Here is a 27,354-nt window from a genome sequence, read left to right as displayed (position 1 = left end):
ATAATTGCATTTTCTTAAAAAGATTTTTTGTATGGTAAAATGAGTGGAAAAAAATGTAAATGACCCAGAATAACCTCTCTAAATATTTGACTAAGTAATTTCAGGAAATAATGGAAAGCCATTTAACCTCCCCAAAATAAAATTTGACTTTGGTTAATTTATAGAAAACCCTGAGGTAAGGCTAAAAGGAAGAAATACATTGAATCCTGTGCATTTTAATAAAATATTTATAGAATAGCTAGAAAAATTAAGGCTAGGTATGCAAGGTAGTTATAGCTTTATTTTAAAAATTAAAATGCATTTAACAATCTAAAAATTCTATAAATTACATGTAGCATCATAAAAATGCTTAATTATCTGCATCTATCAGTGAAGCCATTTTCTCATAAATCTGTTCTATGGCAATCTACAGAAAGACTTAATTTTAAGTAAGGATTATAGTGGTCACCTATTCCCAACCTTTGAGATATTTAGAAAGCAGGGTACATATAAACTGAACATTTTTTTCCTCTTGAAATTTATGTAAGAAATTAAAATAAGAATTTTCCAGGGTACAGGTATAAAAGGGTATATTCTTTACAGGAAATCACAGTGCTGACAGATGGCTAAGACTTCTATCCAAGAAAAACTTTGTGTTTGAACTTAAGAAAATGGAAAATTTCTTTGCTGGACCTCACATAATATATTTCAGTGCTGATTGAAAGTCAAGAAAGATGAATGTGGAAATAAGAGGTTCTTGAAAACATGGCATAAATAGGTGATTTTGAGAAATCACCAAGATATATCTGCCTAATTAGATACAGTAGACAGTGCCAGTATTCTCTGTAGAGGAAGAACAAACCTACAATAGAATCCTAGAAGGTCACCCTCACCAGTGAGGTCCCTCTCACTAGTTAACATGAAACATCTGAGTACTTCCTTGGGGCTCCTCTAGGCTAAAAATGTAGCTCAGTTAGATTAAGGATCATTTGAATTTATAGGAATAATATATAATTTGATCTATTTGCTAATCAGTATGATGAATTAGATCATTATCATCTATTTTTGTGTAGGAGACGAAGAAGACAGAACATTTAAGTTTTGATGAGAAGAACATTCATGGAATAGCATTTCACACTTCAGAATGGCTTCTCATACATGATCCAAGTATCCTCACTTTACAGACTAAACTGAGTTTAATTCATTCCTTTAATTAGTGTCAGAGCTACAACCATAATTTGAGCGTTAGGTAACTTAAGTTCTCCTCCAAGTAGAACACATTGCATGACATAGAAAGAACACAAGGAGGAAAGTAATAAACCTTTGTCCCATCCATCAGTGATTTGAGGGGAGAGGCTGGGACTCAAGGCAAATTAGGAGCATATTAGATAACAACAAAAAACAAGACTAGCAGTTTAAAAGGAGTAGAGTCTTGCCAACTCTGAACACCCACCCTGGCAGTGATTGTTAATTTTTTCCCTCTTACAAAGAATCTGATATTTCTACATGTATGCTTTCTAGCATCTGTGTTTACTATATTTAAGAAACATCATTAGATCAATTGATATTAATGATTAATTTATATTAATCAGTATCGTTGATTGTTACTACTAGAAATAATTTTAAAAGGACAAATTAATTTTGTTAAAGACTTTTTTTGAGAGATTGTTAATGGGGTTGTACACACATTCTTATTAGGACAGTTTTCTTCTGCTATATCTTAAATTAATGTAGAATTTCTCCTTTAACTTCTGCTTAGAAACTTAGTATATATAAGATTCTTTGGCCTTTATCAAAAAGTCGCAAAACAATAAATGTTGGCGTGGATGCGGAGAGACAGGAACACTCATACACTCCTGGTGGGACTGCAAACTAGTGCAACCTCTATGGAAAGCAATATGGAGATACCTTAAACAGATACAAGTAGACCTACCATTTGATCCAGCAATCCCATTATTGGGCATCTACCCAAAAGAACAAAAGACATTCTGTAAAAAAGACATCTGCACTCGAATGTTTATAGCAGCACAATTGACAATTGCAAAGATGTGGAAATGACCCAAGTGCCCATCAATACATGAGTGGATTATTAAAATGTGGTATATGTATACACCATGGAGTACTACTCAGCTATAAGAAACAATGGTGATATAGCACCTCTTGTATTTTCCTGGATAGAGCTGGAACTCATTCTACTAAGTGAGGTATCCCAAGAATGGAAAAATAAGCAACACATGTACTCATCATCAAATTAGTTTCACTGATCATCACCTAAGAGCACATTTAGGAATAACATTGATCGGGTGCTGGGCAGATGTGGTGGGGGAGGGGATGGATGTATACATACATAATGAGTACCATGCGCACCGTCTAGGGGATGGACACACTTGAAGCTCTGATATGTAACCTAAACTTTTGTACCCCCATAATATGCTGAAATAAAAAAAAAAGATTCTTCAGCAGGGAATTCAGCTAAGCCTATTATCATTTAGGACATCTTCATCTTTTCTAAAGGATAAAATATGACATACCTTGTTGAAATTAAGTGCTGCCAGATGGTCTCTTGTAGTAATCCTATCATCAATCAATCAATACATATGTACATACATACATAAAAGTTTTATACAGGAAAGTAAATCAAATTGTAATCTATCCCTTCCCAGTGAGCCTTTGTCGCTCTTGGCAGTTTCCACTTTGTTTACTAAGGTGTTCAGAGTATCTAGACTCTTTCTAAAATTAATAATCATTTTATAGTTTGGACAATTTTTCTTTCTCAAAGTTGAAGCCACATTGGTGCCTTGCTGGTTTAATGATATTTCTCATTTTGACCATTTTTTCTTGAGGATTACAATTTATTAATTTACTGGCAATTAAATAATGATTAAACAAAGTAATTGAACACATAATGATCATTTTTTTTGTAGTAAGTTTTGCTCCTTAAAGCCTCTCTCTATGTTTAACTCTGTGGCATTTGAAAAGCTCTTCTTTAGGAAGCATTACTTTTGCATCTCACCAGCATTGTATTCCACCCACCAGTGGGAAGTGACTAACAGGTACACCCTCAGACAAGAATGTAAGTACAGACAATCAGACAGATCTTGCAGGCATCCCATTGACACATTAAATATAAAGCTTTGCTCACCTGCCTTTGTATAGGAGTCTGCTGCTGCTGGTTTTTAATGACGCTTAACTGATGAGTTTAAGTCATGTTAGTGGGAGGATCTTTGACTTATGAAATTCACTTTCATCAGTATAATTTGCATTTTGTATTTAGTTGAAAAATTGTTCTGTGCATTTGCTCAGAGAGAATAGAGAACTGAATGATTCCTGAGTTTATGTGGGTGATATGGGAATAGGAGGTGTTACCATGTTTCTACCTCCAGAAAATGGCTGTGATTTACTGAGACTAGAGAACGGTGCAGTGATGGAACTCTGCAGGCTGTAAAATATAGATGCCATCTGCCACAGAAAGAACACAGGAGGAAAATGCCACCTGTTCCTATTAGTCTGGCCCTTGCTCCAAAATTTCACATGTACTCATATGTTTGTTTGGTGCTTCTCTGATTCATGCAGCTAGCTAATGACAGAGATTTTTTTACACACTCCATAAGTGAATATCCTATTATCTGATTGAGTTTTGACTTTATTTCCAATGTATGTGAATGTGTTTTCTTTTCTATTTTCCTATCTATTCCTTTTCTGGTCAATCAGTTATATGAGAAAATATTTTTATGCGTTCAAAATTCAACAATAATTTATTGAGGACCTAGTATGTGCCAGGCATTTGTTCACAACAGTGAACAGACAAAAAAAAGAAAAAAAAAATCCTTTCTTTCATGGAGCTTACAAATCCCATAGGAGGAAACAGGAAATAATCAAGATAAATAAGTAAATAGTGTGCTCTGTAGTGATAAGTGTTCAGGAGAAAAGGAAAATAGACAAAGGGAAAGGGGACATTGTGAGCAAGGATTGCAATTTCAAATAAGGTGGCCAAGAAGGCTTCCTTTAAATAAAAATTTGACAGCTGTGAAGGAGCAAGCCGTGTGGCTCTCTGGGGAAAAGTATGGGATGAGTATGCAAAGCAGCAGGAACATGGGTGCAAAAGCCCTGAGAAGGAAGCATGCTCTGTACTCCTCTCCTGATATGCAGAGGCCAGCATGACTTGAGTGAAGCGGGGAGAAAGTGGAAGGGAATATGGTCCAAAAGGGAACGAGGGGCAGACCTTGTAGAACGTTATAGGCCAATGTAACGACTACGGCTTTTCCTTTTAACGCATGAACTGCTGTGTGAGTTGTATTTAACTCAGGCTAGTTTTGAGCCCGGATCCTAGTGAAGCATATGTAACTCACACATCTGTTTACCTTGGGAGCCACTTGAAATATTTTTCAAGTTGCATATAACTCACGCACAGAAAACAATAAAAAATCACACATTTTTTCATTAAATTAGAAAGGATCATTTTGCTTTCGAAGTTTTAACTCTATTTTTGTAATAAAACACCATGGCCCCAAGGAAAAAAAAATTTTTTCTAGTGTTGCTGTCAATGTGTTAGCTGAGATGGGGAGCGCCTGGACCATTCTGAGTAGAGGAAAGGCAGGACAGATGGGGGTGACTCTGCCTGCTGGGGGAGAACAGACTCCAGGGAAGCAGCATCAGGGAGGGGACCAGTTAGGAGGCCCCCCTAGTGATCCAGGTGAGGAGTGGTGGTGGCTTGGACAGGTGGTAGCAGTGCAGGTCAGGGAAGATTCTGAATGTATTGTATATGTTAATTGATGGGATTTACTAATAGATTGGTAAAAAGGTAAAGATCACTCCCATGTTTTTGGCTTGAGTGATTAGACAGAGTTCCTATGTATTACTTTCCAGGGGAGCATATTTGAGAAGAAATAGGATCTCCATTTTATAACCTTAAGTTTGAAGGGTGTGATTACATTGAAAATGCCACAACTGTTACAAAATTTTCACTTACCTTTTTATTTTAAAACAGAAAACATAGTTGAAAAAGGAAAAGTACACATGCTTAAATTTAGAAAGTTTACTTTCTTTGGCTCAGCAATGGGTCAAAAAGACTTGTTTAATTTTTGTTGAAAATACAAAGTCACTCATGGCTGAGATGAGAATATTTTCTATAAATTCAATGATCAAATTTGCAAAAGCTTAGCTACACAATGTGAATTTTACTTAAACCACACTGCATTAATCTAGAGTCTTGCTAAAAATCAAGACAAACTGTTTTAGGAGTTCTTTGCTAATATATAAAATTAACATAAGTTGATTGATGGGCTGAAGTAGCCAATGAGTATGTTTTGATTGACAGATGAGGAAATGTGTCCCTACATTTCATCAAACTATGTGGTGTCAGATTTATATCACTGAAATGGCTGTCATTATGATTATGAATTTTGAGTTCAAATACTTACAAAGGTTTGCCAAAATGCTTCCGATTCCAGTGCTAAATATTTCTCATATTTCCTTGCCTAAAATAACAAGGTTCAGGCTTGGTAGTTCTTTCAAGTATGTGAATTTCTGTGGGTGTGTTTGACTTTAGTAATATTGGATTTTGTGTACATATGCGTGCGTGCATGTGTGTGTGTGTGTGTGTGTGTGTGTGTGTGTTATTCTTAGGACTTTGCCTATATTTTAAATTTTTTTTTCAGAAAGAAATAACACTGCTCTGGCAAGATTTTTAAATCCTTGAAATGAGATAAATTAAAGTAGAACTCTTATTTTTGAGAAATAATTTATCACTTCATGTTGTTAAATCATACCATTAGTCATGAAACCAAACCCTATATTTAAAAAGTAACAATCTCATGTTTAAAGTATCTTCTTTGAACATTTCAAGGAATCTTAAGCAAGTCTCTATGTGACATTAAATTGTAAATTTCACCTTGTTATTTTGGATCTGTGGGTAGAATTTATTCTTTGGGCTAAGAATATGTGTAGAGTGTGAATTATCATGTTTCAGTGTGCCAGTAACTTAGGGCAAGGTTAGTAGAGTGTTTTTTTCGAGAGAGAGAGAAAAAAAAGCTGCTTTATGGAAAGCCATTTTGTACGTGGCCTTGTTTTGTTTTCCTGAACTATCAGATCTACTTCATATATTTGTATGAGATCCTAAAATGTCTGTATATTAATTTTTAGTCAGCATACTCTTCCAAACTGACATCCCTGTGAACACCAACCATTTCTGAGAACTGTGGCCACGGACCATAAGCTACTTTGAATATTAGTCTATGTAATAGTTGGGGTGAAGTAAGCTCCTTAAAAGAGAACCCAAAATATACAATGGCTCAAGCATGATACAAGTTGATTTCTTTCTGAAGTCACTGTTCTGGGTATGTGGGTGGATGGGTGAGCTCAGCCCCATGAAGTCATCCCAAGGTACAGGATTGTGTCAAATCTGCCATCTTCAACATTTACTTTGCAAGTTGGTCCTTGGCTTCTCTGTTTCTAGCTGGCAGAAGGGAAGGAAAAAATCAGCCCAAGGAAAGGGTTTTGTAGATGGCTTTGGAAGTTCGCATCAGGGAGAACTTTGTCACAAGGCCACACCTCCTTTCAGGAAATTCCAGGAAACACATTCTCCAGCTGAGCAGACATACGACCCAGAAGAAGCGAAGAATGAGTCTGGAGGGTCAGCCAGCAATATCTGCTACAGGTTTCAATAAGCAAAGGACAAAATACCTAGTCAATTACAAATTCCAAAAATGAGCCTTTTTATTGAAGTCAAAACAAATTTATTTTTATAAGATAATTTCTCTATTTTATATTCTACTTCTCGAATGATTCTGTTTGTACCACGGAATGAAGCCACAGTTAGAATTTCCATTAGGACTACTGAATGATCAGAAGGTACACCCACAACCTAAACAAGAGTCACTTTTGAATCTTATGTTGTTCTGATTTACTTAAAAAATTACTGACCATAATTAAAATCTTACTGATTTTTACGTTTTACATCTTGGAATTTTGGTTAGAATTCTGGTAATATCTAAAGCTATCATCATGCACTCTCGCTGGACGATAATCTGAGGCACACAGAAGGAATGCAGAAAAGGCAGATAAATGTTTCCCCCCACCCTAAGCAGAAACACAAAGAACTACTGCTAATCCGAAAATGCAGGGAGGAAATTTCACGTCCCCTCCCTTCCTTTTCTCTAGGCTAGTCTGTTTAATTTTAAAAGCAGAATTTTGCTTTCACAAAGTATACCAGACAGGAATTTGTTCAAATTCCTCAAAACCAAGCCAAGAAAAGTTTCAGAAAGTTCAGACATGCACGGCAGAGTGGAAAGGACACAGTCCACGGAGGCAAGCACCAGATTCAGCGACTTGCTACTCCAGACATTCCCTCCTGGGTGAACTTGAGGATGTTTCTTAGCCTCATTGGGCTGCAGTCTTTTCCTTTTTCATGTGAGAATGGTAAGAACGAACTTGCCAGTGTGTTGATATAGAATTAAAACCTAGAAAGGCCTAGTATGTAATAGGATGTTCTCTCCATCTGAAAAATCTCTGAATATCCCAAGGAGCTCCAGGTTATTATTCCTGTAGGTTCATTGCCAGGGTTGTCGGTGGCTTCCCTGGGTTGGCGCTATCCAGTGGAGCCCAGGCTACCACTGCTCTGCCTGGGAAGCAACCGTCTTATCACATGGGGCTTTTTCCATGTGACAAAGAGGAACTTGACTCCCAAGAATCTGTGTTACGGGGGCAGGAAAATGAAGCAGAGACCCTGCTCTGGCTGAGACGTTCATGGCAATGATGGCCCAAGACAAGCTGCTCACATCTACTGCGGGTGGCTAATATTTGAGCAACAGCATGAAATCCAAGCCTGTGCTGTACTCGGCTCTTCCAGGGACTAGGCATCTTTTCAAAGCTCCACTCTTCCTTTACCCCAGAAACTGCAGGGAGGGTTCTCAGAAGCCAAGATTCACGTGGTAATAGCACCTGACCTTCCCCAACATGAGGAAAGTCTGGCAGGAACAGGGGGTTAAGGTGTGACTGGAGGCTCAGGGTCCAACCCACCGTACCACTTCCTCACCACGTGACCTTGGCAAATGACTTAATTTGCCTCGGCCTCAATTTCTTCATCTTTAAAATGGGGTTAATATTAATAAGACTAGGGTGAAAGTGAGGAACAAATGAGCAACACCTGGCTCACGTCAACACCAACTCCTTACAAGTCTCAGCCACAAATATGGTGACATTAGTTAATTAATATTTGGATGCTGAGGTGGAGTATGATGGTGTCCTGCCGCCTGCAAATGCCTCATAGCTGCTGAAGCCGTGCAAATGATGGCCCTAAAGACAAAGCCAGCATAAGGACCGGCATAAAGGAGTCACCAGGACAAAAGCAGAGACAGAGTGGAGGCTGGAACAGATCTGTGCGCACCTGCACTGCTGGACCTAGAGGGAGTTAATGACGTGGAGAGTGAAACAATGGATTTGTCCACCTTGCTGAGGACCAATATGGGAGAGGGGTCACATGAGGCAACAAAGCGACCGTCTGCAGAGGAAATGGAAGCCAGAAGTCTGGAGAGAAGTAGAGCCACTGGGTGATGCCGTGTGGGGGGAGTTAGGGAATGGCAGTGCCTGCCATCGGGGTGGCTGCGTCTGGCAGTGAGGGCCCTGGGGCGTCCTTAGGCAGGCAAGCAGGTCTGCTGCCATGGGCTTCAGAGCTCTGGCAGCTGGTGTGGGTCACCAACTGGCCTCGGGCACTATCTCTTCATGGAAATTAATGTGGATAGTCCCCTCCTGGAGGCCCTCCAAGATGGCAGATGAGCAGACTGGCCAGTTTTCAGAGTCTGCTGACCTCTATAATTGCTACTCTTCCCATTGTCCAACACACCCTCCCTTTTACGGATGTTTTCTCTTTGAGTATTTCCATGAGCCCCTCTCCCTGACCTACTCTCTACTTTCTTGCTTTCATTTGCTCATTTAACCTATACTTTATGTTTTGCCCAGATTAATTTACCTTTGTACTGTCTGCCAGGCACGGTCCCGGGCACTAGGATTGTGAGGGTGAGCAAAACAAAGTTGCCTCTCTGCGCAGCTTACAATCTACAGGGGGAGAGAAAATATAAACAACTTTCAAACTCGAAGAAACCTTTAAAAATACTACATTTTCCTAATAAATTGAGATAAATAATAGTATGCCCTACATTGTAGAGAATTAGTGCATCCCTAAAATCAAAGCTTTTGGGAAAAAGAAGACAAGAGATATTATTGGACCTGAATTTGTCGTGCACCTAAGATTAAAGCTTGAAGATTAGTCTTTTGATTGCTGTCTCTTTTGAAAGTCCGAGGTAGTCAAGAGTTCTAGGTCAAATCATAAGGGTTAAAAGGCTGGAAAAATTAAAAGGCCAAATGAAAGGGCCCTTTCACTAAAATGTCTATGAAGATGACACAGTGTTCTTCCTCATGTCCCCCTAAACTTCAGTAATTTGTGCTGGATATTTGGTATGTGTCCATAAAGACAATAGCAAATTTATTCAAGTATAAGAGAATTACAAAATACAACTACCGTAGTAGGTACTTATTTCCAACCCATTGATGAGAAGGCAGAGAGTGACAAGGTTGACCAATAAGAGATTTGGACAAAACATTCAACTCCATTTCCTCTCAAAATGAGACAACATCTGACCTTGCCCTCTCATTTCTAATCCTTTTGAATGAATCTAGTATAAAGGTTCATAGAAGCCCTCTGTCAAGTGTTTAATCCTGGGTTATGTCAACAAATAATAATAATTTTTTTAAAAAAAACCATTTTAGAAGTTTTCTTTACTGTATCTTTAAACAGAGGTTATTACAGTTCAAACAACTGGCTTAAAAGTGATCCGTAAGGCGCACACACACACGTTTGCACTACAAAAAGACTTATGAATACCCTACACTGATTGATGAGGAAGAACAATGAGTTAAACCTGCTGGGTAATGAATTAAATGAAAGATTATTAAAACCTTAAATAATAGCTCCATATTCCAAACATATTACTCTGTGTGTTTAGCTAGCATTTCTAGGGATGCTTTTTTCTATAGTCCTGTGGGTCAGGGATAGGAAGTTAATTTCACTCCATCAGCCACAGTGCAAATGTCTGATTGCTCTCTTGATGTCATTAGCCCAGATTCTTGCTAGAAAGGTATGATTGCTGGCCAAATGAGCTCTAGCCCAGTGCAGCAGTCTTGCCAATGCGTCTAATGAGAGCATGGAGAGACACTTTATTCCAGGCATAAGCAGGCCAGATCACAGCTGCCCAAAGCTCTCTGGCGTTGATTAAGTTTGTTGTGCTATTATATAATGGGTACCTGAACCATATTCCATGAATGATGTTTTTTTTTTTTCTTTCTCCCTTGCCACTGTTCTATTATCAATATGTTATGTGTATCTGATGTTGCCTGACAGTTTGTTGTTAAAAATCAAGCAGAAAAACAGGCAGATATTGAGGGATAAAGAGATAAGTGGGGGAAAATGACCCATGGCACACTAAAGATTCTGACACAGTGGCTCAGGGTCAGCCAGGAGAGTCCCCCCATCATCGCTCAGCCCTGCTTTGTACTAACAATGGCCTTTCATGTCTATGCTGTTATTATTCATAAGCCAAATCGTGATCAGGCAGACCAGACTACATATGAGCAGAGAACCATGATTTACACACATTAATTTAAAACTCTTATTTTCATCAAGTGTGCTCATTTATCCATCCTATTTCTGCTCTATATCTTAACTCAAAATAAAACTTTTTTGGCTTCTGGTTTCTGCTCTGACTTGTGAAGAGCTTGGAGGTTGTCGGTATTGTCCTCACGATAAAAAAGCTGAACACGCTGAGGGTTAGCAACTCTGAATATCAATACTGCCTCTTAGATCTGAGAGAGAATTGGGGTCACAGGGCAAACCACTGCCTGGAAATTTGGAGAGACAGGTGAATACAGAGCATCAGAGCTCATGGGGAACAGAAGCCACTGGATCCAGAAACACTTAAACTGTAATTGCCTAACTATTGGAGGCTGAGCATGGACTAGCTTAAGGGTTAAACACTCTCCTAGTTTTAGGGGATCTTCCACACTTCCATGAGTTTTACCTTCAGGTTCTTCTGGTGAAATTCAGAGAAAAATTCCCTTATGTTTCCTCTGGGTACAGAGGAAAAGTAACCATTTTGAAATAAGCCCAGAGCTCTCTGTTCTCTGTGAAAAAGCCACGCCCTCCAGGAAATAGACTTCTCCAGAACTTATCTGACCTAAGAAAGGAGACTTTGAAATCAGAAGACTTAAGCCCTCTCTAGTCTTCCTGTATCACATAAATTGAGGGAGGAAAAAAGGCTAAGAAACTCTTGGGTCGAAACCCAGAGACTCAGGTCTACTAATAAAACTGAGATTTAATCATAAGATCATAGAATGCCTCTCTTCCCCAATACATTTCCACCACATAAACAGGACTCCAACATAATCTCAGAGAGCTTCAAGACACAGATTCTATTTAGAATAAATCTCTAGGGAAACCTAAAGACAAATAAGGAGACAGAAACAAGGAGACTAGAGGAAATTGAAGCCTCTGACATCTGCAAATACAACGTATATTAAACACAGCCTCACTCCTAGCCAAATAAATGTACAAGCCTCACACTAAAGGCCTGCTTGCCTCAGTTATTATCCTCCAGTAAATCATGTCCAGCTTTCAACAAAATGTTACAAAGGCATAGTGAAAGGCATATAAAAATGTGGAATAGACCGGCTGGAGAGACTAAGCAAGCATTAGAACCAGACTTAGATATGACAGAGATTTTGTAATTATCAAATAATTTGGAAATATTTTGGAATTTAAAATAACTTTGATTAATATGCTTAGAGTTCTAATGGAAAAAGTGGACATCATGCAAGAACAGATGGACTCTAAGAAAGAATCAAAAAGGAATGCTAGAAATCAAAAACATTATAATGGAAATTAAGAATGCCTTTGATGACTTCATCGTAGACTAGACACAGGTAAGGAAAGAATCATTAAATTTGAAGAAATGTCAATAGAAATGTCACAAACTTAAATGCAAAGAGAAAAAAGAATTTACAAGTGGAACAGGATGCTGAAGAACTATGGGGCAATTACATGCCTATAATGGGAATACCAGAAAGAGAGGAAAAGGGAAAGAAACAAAAGAAATATTTGAATTAATAAAGGCTGAGAATTTTCCAAAATTAATGACATACATGAAACATATCCAGGAAGCTCAAAGAAAACCAAGCAGAATAAGTACCAAAACAGCTACACTTGGGAATATCATATTTAAACTTTAGAAAACTAAAGACAAAGAAAAAATCTTGAAAGAAACCAGAGGGAGAAAAATGCCTTATCTCTAGAGGAACAAGGACTAGAATTACATTAGTCTTCTCTGTAGAAGCCCTGCAAGCAAGGAGAGAGTGAAGTAAAATATTGAAAGTGTTGGGGAAAAACCCTAGAAGTTGTATCCAGAGAGATTATCTCTCAAGAGTGAAGAAGAAATAAAAACTTTCTTAGACAAAGACCGAGGGAATTGGGTACCAGTAGACCTCCCTTGCAAGAAGTGATAAAGTTCTTTCCAGAAGGAAAATTATGTAAATCAGAAACCTGGATCTATGTGAAGAGGAGGGTTGGATAAGAAGTTAATGAAGGTAAAATAAATTTTTTTAAATTTTTCTTATTCTTAATTGATCTAATAGATAACTGTTTAAGGTAGTAACAGCAACAATGTATTAGATAATTGCTTATGGATAAATGAGATGCATAACAGCAATGTTGTAAGGGAGGAAGGAGGAACTGGGAGTTCCCTGTTATAAGGTGCCTGCTCTGTTATGGACTGAATGTTTATGTCCCCGAGAAATTCATGTGTGGAAACCCTACAAACATAGGAGGTGTGGCCTCTGGGAAGTAATTAGGAATAAAGAGAGAATAAGGGTGGAGCCCTCATGAGTGATATCAGTACTCTGATAAGAGCCATGAGAGAGTTTCCCTCTCCCTGTTCTCCACCATGTGAGAAGATAAGGAGGAGTCAACAGTCTACATCCCAGAAGAGGGCCCTCCCCAGAAGTTGATCATCCTGGCACCTTGAACTTGAACTTTCAGCTTCGAGAACTATGGGAAATAAATTTCTGTTGTTTATAAAACACCCAGCCTATGGCATTTTGATATAGCAGCCCAAGCTGACTAAGGCATGCACTATCCATGAAGTGGTACAGTGTGGTTTGAAAGTGGACTTAGATTACTTATAAATGTATATTGTAAATTTTAAGGAAAGTACTAAAAACATTTTTAAAAGAAGTATAATATGCTAAGAGAGGAGAGAGATGGAATCATGTGAAATGCTCAATTAAAACCAGAGGAGGCAGAAAAAAGAAAAGACAAAAAAGAAACAAAGAAAAAGTGCAATGAAAAGACAACAGTTATAAATATGGCAGATATTAATCCATCTATGTCAGTAACCACTTTAAATGAGAATGGTATAAATACACCAATTAAAAGACAAAGACTAAGAGTGGATTAAAAAAACCCAATACTCGACCATATGTCTTTAACTATAAAGACACAAATATATTAAAAATAAATGATGGAGAAAAATATATACCATGCTAATACCAATGAAAAGGAATCTGGGGTAGCTATTTTAATTTCAGACAAATCTGTCTTTAGAACAAGAAAAATTATGAGGGAAAAAGACTGACATTACATTGATACATGGAGACCAATTCTCCAAGAAGTTATTACAGTCTTTAATGTGTATGCACCTAACAACAGAGTATCAGAAGTATCAGTCCTTACCAACTTGATGTATATAGTCAATGAAATTTCCATCAAAATCCCAGCAAGTTGTTTTGTGGACATTGAAAAATTGATTCTAAAGTTTCTATGGAAAGGCAAAAAACCTAGAATAATCAACACAATGCTGAATAAGAACAACATTGTAGGATTGAAATGACCCAGATTCAAGACTTAATATAAAGCTACAGTATCAAGACTGTGTGGTATTGTTGGGAAAATAGACAAATAGATCAATGGAATAGAATAGATAGCTCAGAAATAGACCTGCACAAATTTAGTCAACTGGTCTTTGACAAAGGAGCAAAGTCCATTCAATGGAGAAAGAATAATCTTTTCAACAAATGGTGCTGGAAGTACTAGATATCCATATACAAAGAAAAAAATCCAGACACATACGGTAAACCTTTTATAAAAATTAATTCAAAATAGATTATAGACCTAAATGTAAAATGCAAAACTATAAAACTTCTAAAAAAATAACATAGGAGGAAAATCTAGGTGACCTTGGCTTGACAATGAGTTTTTAAATACAACACTGAAAGCATGATACGTGAATGAAAAAAATGGATAAAATGGACTTCACTAACATTAATAACTTCTGCTGTGATAAAGACACTGTTAAGAGAATAAAAATACATGTTTGAAAAACACATATAAAAGACTTCTATCAAAATATATAAAGAACTTGTATCCAAAGAATTCTTAAGACTCAACAGTAAGAAAATCAACAACTCAATTTAAAAAATGAGCAAAAGACTGGAAAGACATCTCCCCAAAGAAGATACACAGATGGAAAATAAGCACATGAAAAGATGCTCCACATCATGTGTCATCAGAGATTTGCAGATTAACACAAGGAGATACCATGACATACCTATTAAAATGTAGGCCATTAGAATGGCCAAAATCCAAAACCCTGACAGCATCAAACGCTGATGAGAATGGGGAGCAACAGGAACTTTCATTCATTGCTGGTGGGAATGCAAAATGGTACAGCCACTTTGGAAGACAGTTCGACAGTTTTTTACAAAGCTAAACACAGTTTTACTATATGATCCAGAATTCATGCTCCTAGGCATTTACCCAAATGAGTTGAAAACTTACATCCACACAAAAAGCTGCACATGAATGCATATAGCAGCCTAATTCATAATTACCAAAAACTTGAAGCAACCAAGATGTCCCTCGATGTTTAATGGATAAACAAACTGTGATATACCCATACAATGGAAAATTATTCAGAAATAAAAAGAAATGAACTTCAATCCACAAAAGGACACAAAGGAGCATTAAATGAATATTGCTAAGTGAAGGAAACAAACCTGAAATGGCTGTATACATACTGTATGATTCCAACTACAAGGCATTCTGGAAAGGCAAAATTATAGAGATGGTAAAAAGATTAGTCTTTGCCAAGAGTTCAAGAAGAGGAGGTGAGAATTAAATAGGTGAGCAAGATGGACATTTAGCATGTGAAACTATCCTGTAATGGTGGATACATGATATGCATTTGTCAAAAACCCATGGAATTGTACAACACAAAGAGTGAACCTTAATGTAAACTATGGGCTTGAGTTAATAATAATGTATCAATATTAACTCATTGTATAATAATAATGTATTGACATTGGTTCATAATAATGTACCACACTAATGCAAGAAGTTAGTAATGGGGAAGATGTTCAGGGAGAAAGGATAAATGAGAATTCTTTGTACTAGGTGTTCAATATTTTTATAAACCTAACACCACTCTAAAAATTGTCTATTAATTTTTTTAAAAGTTAATTCATTGTAATTTTCTCACAATTCTTCTCTCACCTATGTAAAGTTCTGGTCTTCATTGGGAATGCTGGACAAGTAGGAATACACAGTATATATCTTTCTTAGTAGTATAACTTTTAATACATCAAAAATTTTTTTCAATCTTAGTATTAAATATAATCTTAATAAATATAAAATTGAATCTGTGACATATACAAAGAATGAATCTAAACCAGTTGCAAAATCTCAATTTTAAACATGTTTCTAGGTTTTGGAAGCTTATAGAAGAAAGTAGACAGCAAACATAGGAAAAAATGTCATGAATATTTTTGTTCACATATATAAATGTAAAGGTATGAGACAAAAAATTTCCCCATGTATAGTTTAAAATTTTTAACAATTAGTTAATATTTACTATTCATTTTTAACCGTTAAATTGTAATATTAGTATGAATGACATTAGTATGTAACCTTTTCCTAGTATGATATCAATTTTTAAATTGATGAGCTTTAACCTTTCACTATATGTCATGGAAATTTGATGTTTATCATAATACAAATAAGAACTTTATTTGTAGTTAAATCCATATGTACTTGCATTTGTTTATCTCATATTTATTGAAAATTACATTTGGTCAGTATCACTCGGGTGTCTTTCTTCCCTCCCACTTAGATCTGAATTGGATTTTAATATGCCTCTATGAAAAATGTCAGCTATTCATTTCCAATCTTGGTTTATCTATTTATCCTGTGATTATTTACTAGTTCAGTCAGCCTTGATATTAAAAATAAACAATAAATTCTTGCTATTGTGTCTATTCTGAGGTAGACTGACCAGGTCTATCTCATAGTTAATTTTTAAATTTTTGTTTGTGTTGTTTGTGCATGATAATTCAGAAATATGAACTATAGACATTCCAAAATAGAAAGAAAAAAGTCTTAGTACTTCTCCCAAATACTTGGTTCTCATTTTTGGACTATTATGAAAGTTTTATTTCATAACTCTTACTTAACTCCTTAAAAAGTTACACAAAATTCTGGACTTTTTGCTTTGATTTCTTTTGACTATAATTCCCAATAAATCTGAATGACAAAGCTAAAATCCTCTAAAAAGAAACCATATTTCTGGAATGATATCTTTTGCTTACTCTTTGAGAAAATTGAAAAGCTTCTAATTAACACTTACTTAGTGCTTTCGTGGTGACCAGCTAGTATCATTGTTGCCCTCATCTATCCATGGAAAGCTGAGGCTCAGGATGGTTAACTGGCTGATCAATATCATATAGGTAAGAAGTAGCGGACAGTTAGCCTGAAAGTTAGGGAAGGTAACTGACAGCTAATTGTAGCAAAGTGCACTTTTTTTTTTTAAGTCAACTAATGAAAAATAAATTTCCAAGAAGCTCTTTTGATCTGAAATCACCACTCATCAAAAGCAGATGGCTGATTTGAAGACAGAGGGGTATCTGACAGGACTTCTCCTTTGCTACCCTTACTCTCAGCCTACCTGGAAATTGCAGAGCATCGGGAGGCAGGAAGTGTTTTAGTTGGCACATGGGCTCCGCGTGCTGGGAACTGTTCTACTTTAATACCTGAACTTCCCTGCCAATGTCAGCATCCAGCCTTGTCAACAGTTCTTTTCCATTTGTGAATATTATACTTAAAGCTTTTACCTCTCCTTTTCTAAAAGTATTTTCTGTTTAGAACCTGGAGGTTTAGAAATTTTCTAAGTTTGAAGAAATATATTTCAACTATAATTCGTTATTACTTATTTAAAAAGTTTAATGTAGAAAATATATGTAAACATGTATGTTCTTTATTCTAAGACCTTTGATCTTATTGCAAAATTGTAGTACTGCAGACAGTGAGGTGTAAGGTAACAGATAAAGTGATTTCACCAGTGAGGCAAGGTTGTGCCAAAATAATGTTTAACAAAATAAATAAACAAGCAAAAATTGCAATGGAAACGGCTCAGATACATAAGGTTTATAAATATATTTTAAAGCATTTAGAATAAAATATGTCCTTTTGTGTTTGTTCCACGTTCTGGAATAGCAAATAAAAAATGTTGTTTTGTTTTGCTTTGTTTTATCATTTTGATGGCCATGTGGCGATTCTCAGGCTGCGTGTGTGTGGCTCATTAGTTGAAAATGTGGGCAAGTTGTATTGAAGATTATTAGAGTCACAAGGTTACAGCACAGTCTATCAGGGAAAATACTTGAGTTAATTATTGGAAATACATTTTGCTAAAACTGAATGTGATTTCAAGAAATAGAAAACATTGTTCATAAAGGTTTTATTCATTAGAATAATGATGTCATTCCAAGTAATTTAGTTCTAGTTTCTTTATTGTTCAGTAAATCTCTACAATGCAGGATGGGCCTTGCTTGCTAATGCCAGTCTACTGACACTCTTATTTCATGTATGTAGATGCATTCAGCCTTAGTGACAAAGGTTTATTATCTTGAACCCACCTGTCCACCTTAAGAATACACACTTCTCACTGATGTTTTTTTAATGGTCTCATGACAAATAGATTTATGTTGTCATAACTATTGTTGGGTAAAATTTACTATTACCCTAGGTCTAACTATCAGGATTGAGCTATTAGTTCATGTGAAGTATTAATAGATATTGAGGTGGTGTGGGGAAGCTTTGTGGAAGAAAAACGTTGTAGAAAGTTACAGTGAATCTCACTATTGGTCATTGGCTAATATATTTTTAAAATATATGGCTAACATCTGTTTAAAAGATGTTATATGAGAGAGTGGAGAGAATGAGAGAAACCGAAAGTTCATCAGAACAAAAAAGAATTTCAATATAGATTTTGTCACCAAAAAGTAATCTCAAGCTACAAGTTATAGTTGAATTAAAGAGGCAGCCACGTTGTTCTAAATCTGGTTGTTGCTGCCTAGAATTCGTTGTTGAGCCTGTGTTGTGAGCTGTTTAGCAAGTTTGTATTCCACACTTTGTTTCCTGGTCCAGACAAAAACAGAGTCCATGAACATGGATTAAGAATTAGTCTGTTTTATTCTGTGTTTTTCCATGAATATATTGAATGTCTCATCTTGATTCAGAAGTAAAACCCAAAAACTTGCAAAAAACATGTGTTTGTGATTTGTCTTGGAATAATTCAGAAAGTAGTACTATAATTTTGTTGAGGAAAATTTTGTGCAATTTATTCCATTCCAAATATGTGAATTTTCATTTTAAAATTTAGTTAATGTGCTTGTAATGCCTTATGCTACTGAGATATTCTCCCCTCCCCCAATACATGTATGTACAATCATCTTATTAAATTGTAGGAATTTTTTTAAAAGATAAGCTTTTTCATCTAATGTATAGTTCATGAAACAATAGAGTGATAAATGTTAATGTAATGATACTATTGAGCTATCAACTGTGTGCCAAGTACCTTATGTAAACAAATGATGTCTTGGGATCTAAACAACAAGCCTTCAAAAACCTTTAAGGATGAATAAAATGTCCAATTCAAAGATAGGTTATTATAAATATACATTTTATATTTACAAATGTATTTATAGTTTAAAAAATAAATTTTTAGTTCTCTCCTTTGACCTAAAATTGTTTAATCTCCAAATAGTTTATAAACCAATAGAGAATTTTTGATAAATCTCATCACTGTTCCATTTTTTCCTATGTCAAATGAGAAGATTCAACTCATTCAAAAATATTTAACATAAATTATGTCTAGACTTTGAGCTAGGCACTGCAGGGCAAAAGCTACAAAATAAGAAAGACTATCAAGTTAGAAAAGTCGCCAATTGGGCAATTTTGCTGAACAGGGGACACTAGGCAATGTCTACAAACATTTTGGGTTGTGACAGCTTGCGGGTTGGAGGTACTATTGGAATTCAGTGGGCAGAGGTCAGGCATGCTGCTATACATCCTGCAATGCATAGAACAGACACGTACAATAAAGCATTATCCATCCTCAAATGTCACTAGAGCAAAGTGGAGGAACCTTGGGTTAGAGTGTCAACTAAGTAAGCCAGTGGGGCCCCGTTAATGGGTAATTTTATTTCCCATTGATATTTTGGGATTTAAGTGACTGAATTTAACCTAAATTCAAATTGACAGTACAGCTTACTTTTTGGGTGGCTTCAGCAAATTCCCTCTTAAACTATTCAAAACTCTTTTTTTCCTATTAGTTCTGCAGTTTAATAAGAATATTGCCCTGTGGAGAAGTTCTAGAGTTTAAAGATAAAATTTAGTCAGAGCATAGGACCAGTTGTATATATGCAAACATAACAAAGCAAATAAAATCCAAACGAAGCCCAGCCCATACCATCTGGCCAAGTTGTGTTTCTAATGATGGAAATATGCAAATATCAAGCTCTTTACATGTGTTCTCTTATTTGACCACCTTTCAGGATTGAATATTTATTTGTTACAGCTGTGGTTGAGAAAATAAGCATCTGTTTGGAGTCTAGGGTTGAGATTACATGCTTTCACAGTTAAATCTACCAATGCAAAGAAGTTCATTGAGACATTCATGTGTGGTAGTAGGGGAACATATAAGTTTCTTTTCCCTTCCTACTGAGAGGGATGCTGAAACTGAAATTTAGCAAGGACAAAAATCAATCAGCTTATCTCTGAAAATGGTAAGATCTGATCAGAGTTAGCCGGAGAAATAGAAAGAGTGATTTAGAACAGTTTGAGAGAAACTGATGTTCTTGAGTAACAAGAATGTTGCCATTTTGTTCACCACAAATGAAATTCTGTCCCCAAATGGGAAATGAAGGGAGATAATTAGGTCAATTTCATAAAAAGGACATCAGGTTGGAAGAGTTGAAGGACCAGATAAGAAAACAAGTATCTATAGCGGAATGATCTGGGTAAAAAAAGGGATGATTCACTCAGAGGTGATGCAGGGGCTAATTCTGCAGATTCCTATCACTTGATGTGCTTTGCAAGGTCAAAAGCAGATTCCTACAGGGACTAAGGCCTGGCCAGCATCCAATGGAATGATCCCTGGCCTGACCTGGGATCGGGCTGCCTCAGAAGGTGATGTGTTTCTACCTTGTATACTCATTCATTCTTACCGAACTATCTCAAGCCTACATTACCTACTTTAACTTCCCAAATTCCTTCACAGTGGATAAGGTATCGCCATCATCAGAACAGCACCACAAATACTTTGTGTTTGGAGAGTGGTTTAGCTGTTGGACGCCAGGTTTGTAGTTTGTTATTATTTAGCACCACAATTTGGTGACCCTGTCATTTGAGAATAGAATGACAATGTGGTTATGTAACCTATGACTAGAAGAAACAAATGGGAGTATTCCCAAGACATAATTTCTCACTTATTTTCATGGAAAAATAAGAAGATGGTGAAGCAGTAAATATAGTCCTAGAGGTAATCAAAACAGATGGGAATATAATTTTATTTGGAGCTGTATAAAAAATCCTCTACTCAGTCTCAATACAGGCAGCCTGTAGAAAATTTCAGGGTTAGTATTTATCTTCTAAATGTAAACCTATGGATCTTCTTATCTAATAAGTTCAAATTACCAGTGGAAAAGGTCAGAAAGAATGAATGAAATTAGGAGAATTGATGACCTGCGTATCATTGTTGTGATTTTGTTTCTTACACAATTTAACTTGTGCCTTGACAGTTTGGGGTCCAAGAAAGTGATGCTATTCCAGAAGCTCCCAGAGATATTTTTGGAACAGGCCTTCTTGTGCTCTACTAAGAGAATGCATTACATTCCCATGTGCTATTGCAGAATCATTATTCATTTAACCAAAATGTGGTCTTTGTGGCTAGAAATTTTAGTTCCATAATTAAAATGGACTAAAATATTCTGGAGTGTATCTAGGAAAAATATTTTATATGTATCAATATGTTTCCTAGAAATTTTCCCAGTTGGATCAAACAATAGAGGAAGATTTTTCTGTTTCTATATGAATGTGTATGTGTTTTAGGTGAATTTTGAAAATCAGCAAAGCATAAAGTCAATTAACTATAAAATAGTTCCCTTTGTTTCCAGATTATCTGTGCAGTATTCATATTGGGGAAGAATTGATCAAAAAGCAAATATTTAAGGAATGCTTTCATATGTCTTAAGAATATATGGTCATTGTTAAATTTATCAACAATTCTTGAGCACATCCTAGTGCCTGGGGTACAGAAGTGAAAGATGCAGAAAATATAGTTTTAACTTCAGAGCGTTCACACCTAGTAAAGGAGACAAGGTAACAGAATTGGGTGTGATAAGTGCTATGACACGGGGCTGTGCCATGGCACTCTCTGGGAGTACTGAAGACCCTCACTTCGTGTGGCCTGAGGTGGGGTGAGCTGAACTGGACAGCCAAAGAGGAGTCTGCTAAGATAACCAGAGGGAAGCACTGCTGGACAAGCAGAGAGAGCAGAATGAGCAAATTAAGTTTGAGTAGCTACAGTTTCTTTCTCAGGGTTGTCCACCTCCCAAAGATAATAAGAGGATTGGAAATTTGATTTTTGCCAATTTAACTATTGGTTAACCCACTGGAAAATCTTTCTTTAGAAGTGATTTTCTTCTATATTTTACCAAGCCAGGAGTAGAGAAGTACTGAGGGGTCCCAGAAAAGCACTGCCCCAGCTGCCCAGGACACCAGGTGTCACCGCGGCTTGCTCACGCCCTGGAAGCTGCCCCTTCTCCAGGATCACGATGGGCAGCAAGATGGCATGTGCCAACAGGGTCGTTCAGGAAGTCAAACCACACACTCTACCAATAAGGTTCCCTGACAGAAGGGGTAATCCTGAACCCAGTCTCTCAGAAGCTTTGAGGCCAACAGGGCTACCATCTCACTCTTCTGCAATGACACGGCCTTCTAAGGGAGGCAAATCATCAGATTTTCTGGTGTAGCAGGGTCCACCAGACACTGCAGAAATGGTGAAAACTTTGCTTCAGAAATATAGAAGGAGACTTTTGTCTCAAGAAGAAATCAAATTTATCCAGTGTAAAGGTCTAGAATAACCACTGTGGCTGCTGTCTGTTATCAGCCAGAAGAATTATCTTTACAACAAAGGACTTCTAAAATGACAAACAAGAAATTGTAGATTAAATAACTGTAATAAATATTCTGTAAAAAATGGAATATACATAAAATAAAAGTGATGAGGAAGGACTGTCTTAGTCAATTGGTCATGTAGCTATTAGTAACATCTTCAAAGCCTTTTTACCTATTGCAGGTCACATATATGCGAGATTCCTGGGGAGTGTTTTGGTTACTTTTTCACAAATGTCTCATCTCTTCATAGCAACAAACCCTTCTCTTTGAACTGAACTGTGAATTCCTACTTCTTTCCCTTTTTCTGCCTTCCCCAATTAGAAAGAATGGAGTAGAAGCCTCAAGATTACTTGGTGAATGTACTCTTTGTTTCATAATTCCAAATAACATCTTGCCTGTAGACATAATTAAGAAAGATCTGGGCAGAGGGAGGGAGGATAAACTTCAGGGTTCCTCTCAAATTTAATCTTATATTGACAGTCCCCATATTTTGCCTGAAAATGCCTACTTAGCAAAACTATTAAACTTTAATGATAGCTCAGGATGGATTTCTGTAGCCACTTTTCTGTTTTCATTCAAATAATTAGAAGAAAATAAGGGACATAAATTATTTGTTTTGTGTTAAAATTATTCTTCATATTCAGTCCACAATAGCAAAATTTTTGCCCATGTTTAGTACATGCAAATTATTAACAGAAACAGTCACTTCTGTTTTCTGTTGGCGTTTTATTTTTTAATATGTGCTGTTCCTCCCTGAACATTTGTCTAAAAAGCCATCTTGCATGAGTTCTTCGCTATACTGTAAACTTAGCCATCGTAGTCCCTCAGAAAAAAATTAACTTCATTTAAATTAAGGATAATAAGAGAAAATAGCCTCTTTTTAAGACTTTTTATTGATAAAAAAAATTTGTACGTATTTATGGGATACATGTGATATTTTGTTACATACATAGAATGTGTAATGATCAAGTCAGGGTATTTAGGGTAGCCATCACCTCAAACATTTATCATTCCTATGTGTCAGGAACATTTGGAGACCTCTCTTCTAGCTATTTTGAAATGTACGAATCATTATTGTTAAACACATTCACCCTACTCTGCTATTGAACATTAGAACTTATTCCTTTTATCTAACTGCATGTTTGTACCACTGATAATTTGTTTTTAAAGCCCAAATCTCAAGCAAGAGAAACTATAAGTAGCATGATAGAGAACAAAAGAATTTAAGACCTGAAACCTGATGATGTGGGTTCCGTTTCTGGTTCTGTCACTTCCCAGCTCAGGCACCTTCCTTAACCAGTGACCTTCACTTTCATTTTCTCTAAGAGGGCACTGATAATGTCTGCCCTTGTCCCCACCTCCCCAGCTGTCTACCTAATAAGGTAGAGATTTCCTTAGCAGGTAAAGTGTGTAAAAGAGCCTTAAAACTAAACATGTTTTATAAATCTCAGTTCTTAAGACAATGAATGACTTACTATATTGGTGTACAAAACATGACTTTTAAAATGAGAGACAGTACATATATGAAGTTATAGTCTATGTAAAGTATGCTCGCACACATTAATGCATAATAGCATTCACCAAATAGGGATATGCTTTCCTCCTTTCTCTTGGCTTTTCTTTCAAGCCTCTTTATTTCTTACTTGTCCCCATTTGCCGCTGGACTTTCCCCCTGGTCTGCAGGCCGTGGCGTTCACCGTGCTCTGATTCTCCTTGCTGCGTGCACAGGCCCAGGGAGACGATAAGGTCCACCCACCTTTAGCAGCCCTCTTCTTAGTTTGGAGTTTTGGTCGTGCGCACGTTCGAGTTTGAAATTTCTGTGTGATGAGAACATACTTGTGTGGATGTTGGTTTTATAGTCTAGAATAATAAAATTCATTTATAGCAGTAAAATTATTGAGGTCCAAATGTTTGCCAGTTTCATGAATAACAACATATATCATATTTGTTTTTAAACAACTGTAAGTGAATACTATATTTTTATTTGTATGTTTTCTCACAAAATAGCATTCAGCAATTATTTCCCATTTTTTTTGTGATAATGATACTTGAAATATCTTAAGAACTCAGCATAGGCCAATGCCTTCTAGAAATTAAGGCATTTAATGCTCACAACACTAGCAGGTCTATGTTATTTCCCATTTTATAGGTGGGGAAATTAATGACAGAATATCAGGAGGCAGGATTTCATCACAGTGAGATGTGTAGGAACTTGTTCCAGAATGCCTGGGTTAATTCTAGTCCCCCTAGCTGTTATCTGTGCATCCTCAGACAAATTACTTATCTTTATGTGCTTTAGTTTTCCCAACTGTAAAATATCTCATACTGTTGTTAGGATTAAACACATCTATTCCTTGTATGGCATTTTAGGTTCTCTTAACCAGATGTTATAAAATCTGTGCACATATTTTTAACTTTCCTTTACTTCCATTATCAGAAGTATTTTCAATAAAACAATTCCCCTAGAAAATATAAAATACTATTTGATGATTTACTACCTTATATTTTGATGTTCAGGAAACACTATGGAATTTAAAGACAAGCTCCATCATATTAAGTTTTAGAGCCTAAGATACTTTAGTCTGTCTATGAGAAAGTGATTTTGAATGAAACCCAACTCTCAGATTTATTTCATTTGGGTTAAAATTATAGCAGGTGCTTTTCAGTGTACTGAATGTATTAAGCCCAAAATGGCAAGCTTAAATAAATGGTACACATTCTTTTTAATTATACTTGGTTTGAATGATCATTTCCTTTTCCATGTTATTAGACATATTTAACATCTAAAGATACAATAAAATTATTTTATTGCTAGACAGAAACAACTTTATCAAAAATTTCTTAAAATTTTATAGAAAAGGCCAGGCACAGTGGTTTATGCCTATAATCCCAGCACTTTGGGAGGCTGAGGCAGCAGGATCATTTGAAGTCAGGAGTTCAAGATCAGCCTGGGCAACATAGGAAGACCCCATCTCTACAAAAAATAAAAATAAAAATAAAAAGAGCTATGATGTAAAGTCAGTGTTACAAAAGAAATTTATAGAAATAAAGTCTCATAAGAACAATAAAACGTCACATGTGATTTTAATCCCTTTTTGAAGAGTTTTTGTCATTGAGAAAATGAGCATGGATAAATATTGATTGTTTTTCTGGGAAATGTTTTCTTATTTCAAAAGTCAACCATAACTCAATCTGCTCTCCTCTCTCTTGACAGGCACCAGCATATTCACAGTCTACGAGGCTGCCTCGCAGGAAGGCTGGGTGTTCCTCATGTACAGAGCAATTGACAGCTTTCCCCGGTGGCGTTCCTACTTCTATTTCATCACTCTCATTTTCTTCCTTGCCTGGCTTGTCAAGGTACTGCAAAAAAAAATTGTACTAATAGAGCCTGTATTTTGTGATAGTTTTACAGATCCTTTGTTTGTTTTGGTTACACTCTGCTTCCTCCTTCCCAGTGTTTGGTAAATGTGGTTTATAATTTTCTTTCAGAATGTGTTTATTGCTGTCATCATTGAAACATTTGCCGAAATCAGAGTACAGTTTCAACAAATGTGGGGCTCGAGAAGCAGCACTACTTCAACAGCCACCACGCAGGTACAGTATCAGCAAGGCGATGCCACAGCCCGTTTGAATATGGACATATGCCATCTCACCACCAGTGGTACTCAAAGAAGCTCTGATATGACAGGTGTCTACAGTCTGATTCAGTTAGAGAGCTGTTTAAACATGCAGGTGCAAAAGCCTAAACCCAGAACAAACAAATCAGACTTTCTAGGTAGTGGGGTGAGGGCACTCATGTTTCTAACAGCTTCATGGGTGGTTTTAATACAAAACCAAGATTGTCAACCACATTTATTAAATACCTTTGATTTGATTCTGATATCACAAGTCCTCAAAGGGCTTGCAGATAAAATATAACAACTGTGGAATTTCCTACTTTTATGAGTATTTATTCATGTAATTGTAAGCCTATATAATGACCCTTATGTACAGGGTGAGAATTTTTGAATTGGAAAATATATTTCATTCAGAACAAACCAATCACAGTATAATAAACTATGAAGTAGACCCTTCAACCCCAAATGCATGCCTGCGATTTTTGAGGAATCACTATATATTCAGAAGGATTCTCATAATAAGTTCCCATAAAACAATATTGTTCCCATAAAACAATAAGGCTACTGAGAAATGGGAGATGGCCTACAATTTTACTAAAAGTAGCAGAGCAGTTATTACATAAGAGGACAATTCAGATCTAGTGTATTTGATTTTATTTTTGGTTTTTGTGTTTGTTTTTGTGGTAGTTGGAAAGAGGAGTTCAGGTTTATATCTCTTCTAGTATAAATCTTTATAAAAGAGAGAGAATATAAAAATTCCATAATCAAGAATAAAATGATTTAATGCCTTGTAACTATTATATAATATTAAATAACACTAAATATTAAATTAATTATTTAATATTAAATTCTAAAAGAAATGTTTATAAATATTTATACAGGTCTATTTGGACAATGTTATATAGTAAAGAGCCAAGGTACAAATTTTACTTTGAAAACCTTCAGATTGAACTTTTAATAATTATATGAATTATATGAATTGTATGTTTAATTTCTATTAAGCACACTAATATTTGGGAAGAGCCTCATGGTGTTGCAGCATCTTTATCATGCTGTATAAGTGAATTATCTAGCCAATTTACTATAGATAAAATAGTGTTGATGTTATTCAATTTTGACAAGCAACTATTGAAACTTCCTTGAAAGATTTTTTAAAAATGTGATATAGGTTATATCAGAGATGCCATGTAGGAAAGCCTTGAAGAACGA

At 36.1% G+C, this 27,354-nt stretch overlaps 1 protein-coding gene across 4 annotated transcripts in view; it reads left to right on the top strand.

Annotated features, from left to right (window-relative positions):
- The window catches only part of NALCN (sodium leak channel, non-selective), a 328,066-nt gene that overhangs the window by 86,777 nt on the left and 213,935 nt on the right, over positions 1-27,354 (top strand). For all 4 annotated transcript variants that reach the window (XM_069467070.1, XM_069467067.1, XM_069467069.1 and 1 more), the window contains exons 8-9: positions 25,743-25,885; positions 26,018-26,122. In XM_069467070.1, coding sequence (XP_069323171.1) covers positions 25,743-25,885; positions 26,018-26,122 — 248 coding nt within the window. The remainder of the gene's footprint in view (positions 1-25,742; positions 25,886-26,017; positions 26,123-27,354) is intronic.

This window comes from Eulemur rufifrons, chromosome 4 (assembly GCF_041146395.1).
Source record: "Eulemur rufifrons isolate Redbay chromosome 4, OSU_ERuf_1, whole genome shotgun sequence".
Lineage (NCBI taxonomy): Eukaryota > Metazoa > Chordata > Mammalia > Primates > Lemuridae > Eulemur > Eulemur rufifrons.
The sequence above is the reverse complement of the archived record's forward strand: the minus strand, read 5'-3'. Positions and strand labels throughout refer to the sequence as shown.